Source organism: Anolis sagrei, chromosome 6, assembly GCF_037176765.1.
Source record: "Anolis sagrei isolate rAnoSag1 chromosome 6, rAnoSag1.mat, whole genome shotgun sequence".
Lineage (NCBI taxonomy): Eukaryota > Metazoa > Chordata > Lepidosauria > Squamata > Dactyloidae > Anolis > Anolis sagrei.
In genome coordinates this window covers 25,653,952-25,666,090 of record NC_090026.1, presented here as the reverse complement: position 1 = coordinate 25,666,090, position 12,139 = coordinate 25,653,952, and the positions used below count along the sequence as shown (strand labels likewise).

General features: G+C 40.5%; 1 protein-coding gene across 1 annotated transcript; it reads right to left on the bottom strand.

Moving 5' to 3' along the window:
• Nucleotides 1-4,857: 4,857 nt before the first annotated feature.
• LOC132779548 (olfactory receptor 14L1-like) lies at nt 4,858-5,786 on the bottom strand. Its single transcript, XM_060783234.2, is given in 2 exon segments — nt 4,858-5,765; nt 5,768-5,786. Coding segments are annotated over 2 exon segments (927 nt in total).
• Between the last annotated feature and the right edge of the window lie 6,353 nt (nt 5,787-12,139).

Sequence of the window (12,139 nt, the reverse complement as noted above, 5' to 3'; positions counted from 1 at the left end):
CTAGGTTGTTATCTTATTTGGGAGCCATATTGTTACTGCTTTTCTCATTAATTCTTGATTGTCTGAGTGAAAGGGAATTCAAACTTTTTAGAAAGCAAGCTCTCTCTCTCTCTCTCTCTCTCTCTATATATATATATATATATATATATATATATATATATATATCATTGTCATTAGTGAATACCCTAGAAAATTCTAAATATTTCACCAAGTTAAAAATTCCAGGTTTCTGTAAGAAGAATACATGGTAGCTCAAGTGGAATACAATTACTACATTTATGCGAGATTGGATACACAATGATGGTGGATCTACACTCTAGAATTGATGCATCTTAGCCCCACTTTAACTGCCATGGCTCAGTGCTATGGAATCATTTCAGGGAAGGAAATCAAGCATTTGCAGAATCTTTGTGACACTGCTCTCAATTGTGAGAATTGGTGCTTTAAAAAATTCCTACTGAAAACCCCTACTTTCCTCTTATGAATGATTGATCATATCTGGGAACACAGGGTCATCAAGCCTAGAAGAACAACGACACTAATTGCTGAATCAAGATTACCATTTACCAGATGACAATTGTAAAGTGTTAACTCACCAGTATATCCATGAAAGCCAATCATGATTGATTCTCCCAGTGATGAGGAAGATTTTACTTCTTTGCTTCTCCTGGTCTCTAATCAGATAGATCATGTGGCAGCAATTAATCAGAAGTAAATAAGCATTTGGAGCCCCTGGTGGCACAGTGGGTTAACCGCTGAGCTACTAAACTTGTTGACCGAAAGGTCTCAGGTTCGAATCCGGGGAGCGGCATGAGCTTCCACTGTCAGCCCCAGCTTCTGTCAACCTAGCAGTTCGAAAACATGCAAATGTGAGTAGATCAGTAGGTACAGCTCTTGTGGGAAGGTAACAGTGCTCCATGCAGTCATGCCAGCCACATGATCTTGGAGGTGACTACGGATAACTCTGGCTCATTGGCTTAGAAATGGAGATGAGCACCAGCCTCCAAAGTCGGACAGGACAGGACTTAATGTCAGGGGAAAACCTTCACCTTTACCTAAATAAGCATTTAGCAAATAATTAAGGAATAAATCTCAAGAATTGATGTAGCTCAATGACATAGCAAAAGGTTTGGGACTAAAGTTCCCATCTTGTTCCCAGAGATTCCCTAGATTGAATAATACAAAGGGGCTATGAAAGAAGAAGAAATAAAGGCTGGATCTCCACTGCCCTATATCCCAGAATCTGATCCCAGCTTATCTGCTTTGAACTGGATTGTACAAGTCTACACTGCCAGGGCAGTGTAATTCCAGCCAAAGATTACAAAATGGTAATTGAAGAGTTACAATAGGAAGGATCTACACTGCACTATATCCCAAGATTTGGTCTCAGATTATCATTTTATCCCAGATTATCTGGCAGTGTAGACATATAATCCAGTTCAAAGCAGATAATCTGGGATCAAATCCTGGAATATAGGGCAGTGGAGATCCAGCCATAGACAGCTATACTAGAGAATAATCGCAGATAAGAATAAGGGGGGGGGGGGGAGGACGATTCTTTCAAAAGGAATACTTTTCAGACATTCCTCACATACTGCTGTACATAAAATTGAAAATACCTAAAAAAAATTTCAGCATAGCAACAATGTAGGTCCTGCCTATAGCAACTCTTCAATTACTATTTTGTAATCTTTGGCTGGAACTACTCTCCCCTGGCAGTAGATTCATATAATCCAGTATATCAAAGTCATCCTTAACACAGAACTAAACAAAAATTAAATTGTAAAGCAGAAAAGGGAAATCTGTTCTAGTTTTCAATGTCAGAACATTTCAGAAATGACTGAAATAATAAAAAATATTCCAAACCACAGTGTTTTTCTTACCTGTAGTTTCTTCTCTCTTAATGTTAAATGGCTGTTGACTTCTCTAAACATCCATGCCACTTTATAAATGTCTTCCCTTTTGATCTATGATGAAGAACTCTTTTAAGAAGATTTATTCACTCCATCTCCCCAGTTTCTAGAGATTTATTCCCAGGAGTGGCCATTATAGTTCAGCTTTAAAGGTATAAAAGAAACAAATTACATTTCTGGAGTTTTGTCCCCAGGGGATCACCATGAAAGTTCAGTAGTAAAAGGGTAAAGGAAATCAGTTACATTACTAACCTCACTTCACTGACCTAAGCACTCGAAATCACAAAAACTCAGGCCCCTTCTACACTGCCATATAATCCAGATTATCAAAGCAGACAATCCACATTATCTGCTTTGGCCTGGATTATATGAGTCAACACTCATTCAAAGCAGATAATCTGGATTTTATATGGCAATATAGAAAGGGCTTCATACAATTTTAAATGGTTAATATGACGCCATTTCTGAATTCAAGTAATATACTGTGCAGAAGTAATATTTTCACAAAATTCAGTCATATTCGCCATTGACCATTGTGAATTATGATAACTGCTCTACCGCCTTCCAAGAAGATGCAGAAAACAGTTATTAGGACTACTTTATTAACTCAAGCATTGGACACATTTTTGCAGAAATATAATAGAGCTCCAAGTTAGGCAAGAGTTGCAAAACCTGTCTCAGCTTATCCTAGCAAACCAAATAAAAGAAGCTGGCCAAGTCACACAAAGTCAACTATCTCTTTCAAGCCTCAAAATATAAGATATTTGTCTTCTACAAGGAAACAAGTGTTTCCTCCCCCCCCCCCCGCTTCCATTTGTCTAATGACCATGTCACATGGCCCCTGGAGTTGAGGGGCATAGGGAACTCCATGCCCCGCATTGCCCATCTCCAGCTGCGGGTGACCAGATGGGAGGAAGCATTGAGCTTGCATGGACAGCATAGCTTCCCGCCATGAATCTGTGATGGAGGCATGTGCAGATTCCACCTTCCTTCACCCAAGGAGCCACACCAGCACCATTTGATAGGAGTTGGCGGGCTCCATGGGTGACCTGGGCTAAACTGATGCATGCCACTGATTTTAGCCCTGTATGAAGAGGTCCACAAATACATCTGTGAGTGCTCTCCATTGCTTCTAATGTCCCAGCACAAAATATATGTCAATGTGACTTTTAAACTTCTTTGTTTGTCTGTAGCAAAAATGACAAATGACCCTTGTTCCAGGATAAAGAGAACTGTGGCTTGTTATGGGAGCTAAGAAAGCAACACCTCTCTCCTTCCAGCCTGGGATCTCCTTTAATTCAAGAATAGCACACTTCCTATTTCAATCACACATAGATTAAAAGAAAGAAAGAACTGGAAATATACATGGAAATACATTATCTTACAGTTTGAAAGACATTTATTTTATTCAACACTGTCTTATGCCTCTTTCTCTACATACTTTTGGCTTCAAATTCATTGAATCAGGAACCAAATAAGAAGGATGAAGAAAAGAAAATGCAAAAATACTTGATTTTCTATTATTATGATTAAATACATAATTTGTTTAATGTAATGCCCTTCCTTTCCTCTTATATTTACAAAGACCTTATCACACACGTTCATATCCTGTCTCTGATGCTCTTTGTCTACTGGTACTTACGGATCCTATAACATAGCACAAGGTCAATTTCGTTGGACATTCATAGGTAATCATAAACAAAGTATCTGCTGTGAGTACTTTAAAAAAAACGGGAAACAATCTACTTCAAACATCTTTAAATTCACAGTGCACATCAGAAGCACAGGGTTTTGTGTGTGATGGGTAGACCTGTCTGCAGCTCATCCTCTCTGCTAGTGACATGTCTTTCAGGACATGTTTTGGGGGCAGTCCTTTCATCCCAATAGATTCTCCTTTGCCAAAATGATCGACAGCATAGCTCTGGTGACAGTCAGAGGAAGACCATGAGTAAAGCCATAAAGGTTTTCTGTTTTCACATTATTGATTGGGAGGGGTATGATACATCTGACATGCATTATTTTATTAGATATGGACAGCAGAGAAGTGTGTGAGTTGGGGTGATTAGGTATCCAGTCATCATCTAGCATTCTTAAATAATGGGTTGCTTGCTTGCTTAAAATGAGTTTTCTAAGGTCCCAAGCGTGTATTTGGGTGCTTCTACACTGTAGAATGAATGCAGTTTGACACCACTTTAATGGTTGTGGCTCAATGCTTTGGAATTCTGGGATTTGTGGTTCAGTGAAGCACCACCACTCTTTGGCAGAGAAGGCTGAAGACATTGTGAAGCTAAAACTACAACTCACATGATTCCATAGCATTGAGCTATGGCAGTTAAAGTGATATCAAACTTCAATTCTACAATGGAAATGCACCTTATGCATGTGTGAGCCAGAGAAAGAAGACTTGTCTAACTGCATCTAGAGAAGGAGAGGGAAAGCTATAATGAATTCTACTAAAAAGAAAGGAAAATATTCAACTCAGGAAGGGGAGAGGGGGAAGAGAGATAATGACCTCTAAGGGAATGATAAAAAAAGGAAGAAGCTGAAGACATGTATCGGAGAAGTTACTGGGAGTAACCCATGACCCACTTTACTTCCTGGTGAGGTTTGGGCAGGATAGACCACAGATAATGTCCCTTCACCAGCCTCCAGAGACCACTGCGACCCCCGCCACCGTGATGCACTTTACTTCCTGGTGAGGTTTGGGTGAGGATAAACCTTGAATGATTTGCAGTAACTTCACCCACACTCAAAGACTACTGCTAACCCCATCAGTTATGGATATGGACCAATTTCTAATGGGTCCATTAATAACATAAAAAAAAGATAAGCAATTCCTTTTTTAAATAACCCAAGCATCACCTGGTACCCAAGCTATTACATAAATAAAAATAGACAAACAGGAACATAAAATATCAACATATAAAAGACAAATAGTGAAAGTTTACTTGACTGATGACCTCGAGCCTAAAAGTCTTGACAGAGAAACCCTGATGTTTGTATTTCTAATGCTGTAGATTAAAGGATTCAGCATAGGTGGCAGAATACAATACATTATGGTAAATAGCAGATCCAGAGTTGATGGTGTGCTAGAAGTGGGCCTCAGGTAGGCAAGGCCAGAGGTCAATGAAAACACAGAGACAACAATGAGGTGGGGTATGCATGTTGAGAACGCTCTTTGCCTTCCCTGAACAGAAGGAATCTTCAGAACAGCAGTGAAAATGTACACATATGTTACAATAATAAAGATGAAACAGCTAAGCCAAGTCGCAAAACTAAATGCAATAGCTCCTATTTCAATTTGATATAAGTCAGAGCAGGCAAGCTTAAGTAATTGTGGGATTTCACAGAAGAACTGATTGACAACATTTGAACAGAAAGGGGTTGCAAAAGTCGCACCAGTGTGTAATATGGCATTGAGAAGGGCGGCAAACCATGCACTAACTACAATTTGTGTGCAGGTTCTTCTGTTCATGATCCTTTCATACTGTAATGGATTGCAAATAGCAACATAGCGGTCATATGCCATGACTGTAAGTAGAGCAATATCACAGCCTATAAAGAAGATAAAGAAAAAGACTTGAACCACACATCCCACATAAGAAATATGTCTATCATTTATAAAAGCACTAATAATATATTTGGGGATAGTAACTGAAACAGCCCCTAGGTCCTGAATTGCCAGGTTCATCAGAAAGAAGTACAAGGGGGTATGCAAATGATAGTCCAATGCTACTGCAGAGATGATGACAGCATTCCCTGCTACAGTTGCAAGGTACAAAATCAGGAACAGGGTGAAATGCATAATCTTTCGTTCCCAGATTTCTGAGAATCCAAGGAGTAGAAATTCAGGACAGAAGACTGATTATCCATTTCCACTCAGCTCATCTTTAGAAGAAAAGAAAACAGAAAAATATGAGAGAGTTAATTCATCTGGTAGAGATTTCAATCATAAAACACAATTCTACATCAGAATTTCAAATCCAAAGTTATCATTCAAATGATATATTTGCTATAGGTACTATCCAGCAGCACCAAATCCTTTGCAATAAATTATTGTGCCTTTCATTAGGGACTTATACATTTGTTCCATTTCACTGCTAGATACCAAGCATGATTTTGTCTAAATGCCTTCTCTGGGTTCCAATGTATCCAACCAGCCTTATAACATTATTCTTACACCTACAACAAACTGCCCAACAGAGCTGTTTTGAGTGGTCAGAAAGCTATTACATACTAGTCCTCAGAGAGAAAAATACTGATCATTCAACAGCCTGCTGTGAAGAATTTGCAAGGCACTTTACATCCGTTCTGATTTGGATGCTGTTATTTATACAGTTCCAATGGATGGAGCTGTGGCTCCTGCTAGTCCAGTGTTGATGGATACCTTTCAATTTGTACAGCCTGAGGATGTGGATAGATCTTAAAAGGTGCTACCACATGTATTCTAAATCTTTGCCCTTGATCAAACAGGCCAGAGGGGGACTGGTAGAATGAGTTATTTGCTATTGGTACTAACCACCTACACTGCATCCTTTGCAATACATTTTTGTGCCTTTAATTAGGGACTTTCACATTTGTTCTATCTCAGTGTTAGATAGTAAGCATGATTTTTGTCTGATTGCTTTATCTGATTTCTAATGTTGCCAAGCAGCCTTATAGCATTTTCTTTAAAACACAGATGTTCCAACATCTAAAGGAACTAGATCCTGATTCAAAATAGGGATCGAGTAAATGAAAGGTTTTTCAATAAAGACAAAGATTGTGGCTTTATGGGGCAGGATTATTTCTGGGACCAAATAATACAAAAAAACAGGAAAAATATAACATTTATCTATGAAAAATTAATTGAATGGGCGATAGAGACTGAATTAGTGAAGTAATGCATGGTTAAATGGGCAACCAACATAGGAAGATCAATATTAATGAAAGAATGGGAACAAATATGGACCAAAAAAAATTAAATATGCATATGCCACAAACTTGAAAGAAAATTGGTTTAAGATGTTCTATAGGTGGCACATGACACCACAAAAATTGGATTAATGTATAAGAATGCAAACAACAAATGTTGGAAATGTGAAACACAAGTGGGGACCTTTTACCATGCATGGTAGTGATGCCGAAAAGTAAAAACCTATTGGAAGATGATATAGGAAGCATGTCAAAAAAATACTTAAATTAAAGATTCAAATGAAGACAGAATATTTTTGCTTGGACTAACAGATGAAGATATTGAATTAGATCAAAATAAAGATATCCTATTAATGTATTTAACCACTGATGCCAGAATAATACATGTGAAGAAATGGAAACAAAGCACTTTGGCAACAAAAGCATGGTTGAATGAGGTAAAGAAATAAGAGACATGGATAAACTGACCTTTTATCTAAAATAAACAAACAGAAGACTGATTAAGGAGACCCATAGGAAACTATTTGATGAATATTTGATTGTTTAAGAAGGAAAGTCCAACCAGACAAAATAAAAACAGAGAGAGAAGCCAGAAAATAGAAAACATGTTGACAAGGAAATTAAAATAGAACCCTTGAAGAAGTAGACTGGGAAGTCAAAATCTACCTCCCCCCAATTTCCAACCCCCCTCACTATCCCTATCCTCAACCTTCCCGATCCTTACCCACTTCCCCCATTGCCCGGTAGATAACTTATACCCTCTCCCTTTCCTTAGGATCTTTTCCCTTCCCCTTAACTTTCCTAACTCACTTCTCTCCTTTCTTTACCCAACCCTACCCCTCATTTTATGATTGTAGCTATAGAAAAGCATTCAATAAAAAATATTATAAAAAAGAAAGGTTTGCTATTGTACAAAAACAACCCATAATTTGTGCTGTTTTCTGCTAACTATGTACATTTAAGTTTTCTTTTCACCTCAGTGCAGCTTAGTGAAGTTTTGAGCAACAAGTCTTAAAAGCTTTTCATGCTCCAAGCCCTTATCTTGGATTTAGAGGACTAAGAACTGGAATTTTCAACTTTGAAAATTCTGAATATTTGGCTTCAAATGAATGCTCACTTAGAATCATAGAATCATAGAATCAAAGAGTTGGAAGAGACCTCATGGGCCATCCAGTCCAACCCCCTGCCAAGAAGCAGGAATATTGCATTCAAATCACCCCTGACAAATGGCCATCCAGCCTTTGCTTAAAAGCTTCCAAAGAAGGAGCCTCCACCACACTCCGGGGCAGAGAGTTCCACTGCTGAACGGCTCTCACAGTCAGGAAGTTCTTCCTAATGTTCAGATGGAATCTCCTTTCTTGTAGTTTGAAGCCATTGTTCCGTGTCCTAGTCTCCAAGGAAGCAGAAAACAAGCTTGCTCCCTCCTCCCTGTGGCTTCCTCTCACATATTTATACATGGCTATCATATCTCCTCTCAGCCTTCTCTTCTTCAGGCTAAACATGCCCAGTTCCCTAAGCCGCTCCTCATAGGGCTTGTTCTCCAGACCCTTGATCATTTTAGTCGCCCTCCTCTGGACACATTCCAGCTTGTCAATATCTGTCTTGAATTGTGGTGCCCAGAATTGGACACAATATTCCAGATGTGGTCTAACCAAAGCAGAATAGAGGGGTAGCATTACTTCCTTAGATCTAGACACTATGCTCCTATTGATGCAGGCCAAAATCCCATTGGCTTTTTTTGCTGCCACATCACATTGTTGGCTCATGTTTAACTTGTTGTCCACGAGGATTCCAAGATCTTTTTCACACGTAGTGCTCTCGAGCCAGGCGTCCCCCATTCTGTATCTTTGCATTTCATTTTTTCTGCCAAAGTGGAGTATCTTGCATTTGTCACTGTTGAACTTCATTTTGTTAGTTTTGGTCCATCTCTCTAATCTGTCAAGATCGTTTTGAATTCTGCTCCTGTCCTCTGGACTATTGGCTATCCCTCCCAATTTGGTGTCGTCTGCAAACTTGATGATCATGCCTTCTAGCCCTTCATCTAAGTCATTAATAAAGATGTTGAACAGGACCGGGCCCAGGACGGAACCCTGCGGCACTCCGCTCGTCACTTCTTTCCAAGATGAAGAGGAAGCATTAGTGAGCACTCTCTGTGTTCGTCCACTTAACCAATTACAGATCCACCTCACCGTAGTTTTGCCTAGCCCACATTGGACTAGTTTCCTTGCCAGAAGGTCATGGGGGACCTTGTCGAAGGCCTTACTGAAATCCAGGTACGCTACATCCACGGCATTCCCCGCATCTACCCAGCTTGTAGCTCTATCGAAGAAAGAGATCAGATTAGTCTGGCATGACTTGTTTTTGATAAATCCATGTTGACTATTAGCGATGACCGCATTTGTTTCTAAGTGTTTGCAGACCACTTCCTTAACAATCTTTTCCAGAATCTTGCCCGGTATCGACGTGAGGCTGACCGGACGGTAGTTGTTTGGGTCGTCCTTTTTTCCCTTCTTGAAGATTGGGACCACATTGGCCCTCCTCCAATCTGCTGGAACTTCTCCCGTTCTCCAAGAACTCTCAAAGATGGTTGCCAATGGTTCCGAAATGACTTCCGCTAGTTCCTTCAATACTCTGGGGTGTAGTTGATCTGGCCCTGGGGACTTGAACTCATTAAGAGCGGCCAGGTATTCCTGGACGACTTCTTTCCCAATTTGGGGTTGGATGTCCTCCAATCCCTCATCCACTCCATCTTGCTGAGGTTGAAGACTCTCTTTTTGTGAGAAGACCGAGGCAAAGAAGGCATTAAGTAGTTCTGCCTTTTCCCTATCCCCTGTTAGCATTGCCCCATCTTCTCCTCGAAGAGGTCCTATCGCCTCCTTGTTTTTCCTTTTTCTACTGACATAAGAATGGAAGCCCTTTTTATTGTTTTTAATGTCCCTGGCAAGTCTGAGCTCGTTTTTTGCTTTAGCTTTGCGGACCTTTTCCCTACACGTGTTGGCTATTTGTTTGAATTCATCTTTGGTGATTTCTCCCTTTTTCCACTTCTTGTGCATGTCTCTTTTGTGTCTTAGCACAGTTAGAAGTTCTTTGGACATCCATTCTGGCTTCTTTGCACTTGTCCTATTTTTTCTCTTTGTTGGCACGGTTTGCAGTTGCGCCTTGAGTATTTCACTCTTGAGAAATTCCCATCCATCCGTAGCTCCCTTGTCTTTTAGTATCTGTGTCCACGGAATGCTGCTCAGCGTTTCCTTCATTTTTTGGAAATCAGCTCTCCTAAAGTCCAAAATGCGGGTTTGACTTGTCTTAGTTTCGGCCTTCCTTTGTACCTCAAATTGCAGGAGCACATGGTCACTTGCCCCTAAGGATCCTACCACTTCGACCGCATCGATCAGGTCCTCCGCATTTGTTAGGATGAGATCAAGGGTAGCCAACCCCCTTGTTGCCTCTTCTACCTTCTGGACCATGAAATTGTCTGCAAGGCAAGCGAGGAATTTGTTGGACCTTGTACTCTTGGCCGAGTTTGTTTTCCAGCAAATATCGGGATAGTTGAAATCGCCCATGACTACTACATCTCTTTTCTGTGCCTGTTTGGTCAACTGTTGGCAGAAGACTTCATCAAGATCTTCCTCCTGGCTTGGGGGTCTGTAGTAGATGCCTACAACCACATCTTTTTGAGTCCCAGTTCCCTTGATTCCTATCCAGATGATTTCAAGCTGGTTTCCCAGATTGCTGTCTTGAATTTCTTCTGCAGCATAGGAGTTTTTGACATATAAGGCTACTCCGCCTCCTCTCCCCTTTGTTCGGTTTCTGTGAAAGAGGTTATACCCCTCGATATCTACATTCCAGCGATAGGAGTCATCCCACCAGGTTTCAGTGATGGCTATGATATCATATTTGTGGTGTTGTGCTAGAAGTTGGAGTTCGTCTTGTTTATTTCCCATGCTCTGTGCATTAGTGTAAAGACATGTGAGCCCCTGGGATCTTCCCTTGAGCTGTTTAACTGGGATTATTGTGCTTTTGGTACTTGGTCCTTGTTGTGTTTGTGCAGCCCTCCGTTTGGCCTTCTGGCGATTCCCAGACATTATGGGTAAAGTAGTGTTCGCAAGGCTGTTGTCCCCCTCCCCCGGTGGACCTAGTTTAAAGTGCGTCTAATGAGGTTTGCGAGTCTGTGAGCAAAAAGGTGTTTTCCTACTTGTGTGAGATGCACCCCATCCCTTGCCAGTAGGCCATCCTCCTGGAATAGCAGGCCATGGTCGAGGAAGCCAAAGCGTTCCTCCTGACACCATTTTCTAAGCCAGTCATTGACCTGTACTATTTTTCTGGCTCTTGTGGGTCCGTGTCTTACAACAGGGAGGAGGGATGAAAAGACCACCTGTACATTACTACTGTACTTAATTTACTTATATAGTTCACATTTTAAGCACACATACAACATGCTATTTGTTCTGTGCAAAAATCCCACATTTTCTGAGTGTGGACTCAGGACCTTCCACACAGCCTTATATCCCAGAAAATCAAGGCAGAAAATCCCATCTGCTTTGAACTAGGTTATCCAAGTCTACACTGCCATATATTCCAGTCACACCATATATTGTGAGATTTTCTTCCTTGATATTCTGGGATATAGGGCTGTGTGGAAGGGCCCTAAGACATATTCTCAATACATAGAAACATCCCCAATAAATCTGCAATCTTAGCCACCCACAAATCACCTTTCCTAAAGGAGTGAGAGGTTAGTTGCATTTACTCAAATTTAAATCTCATTTTACCAACTTGCAGATAATAACATTTCCCCCCTGCTTCTCTGCTGTATAGTAAATCCCTCAATAGACACAAAAAGCATAAGATCTTCGGGGGGGGGGGGGTTGATATGTTGTGTTGGGTGGGGTACAAAAACTCATTGTTCTCTATTTTTAACATCCAATACTGCTTTTGTTTAAACAATACTATTTGTGGTCACTGGGATTTGAGGACATTATTTAGCCCTGTGCAGGTGAAAATGTCCTAGAAAGTCACATTGTGTGTCTGCTTCTGCTGCTTTCTGTGTAGTGTATTAAAAAGAGCCAGCAACACGACTGGGGATTTTGAATTACCACAACCCTTTCTGAGGCCCTTTCTGCACTGCATCCTATATCCCAGGATCTGATCCACGGTTATCTACTTTAAACTGGATTATATGAGTCTCCACTGACAGATAATCTGGAATAAACAGATATTCTGGGGGGCTTTTCAAACAGCCGTATAACCCAGAATATCAAGGCAGATAACTCACAATATCTGCTTTGAATGGGGTTATCTTTGAATTGAATCCA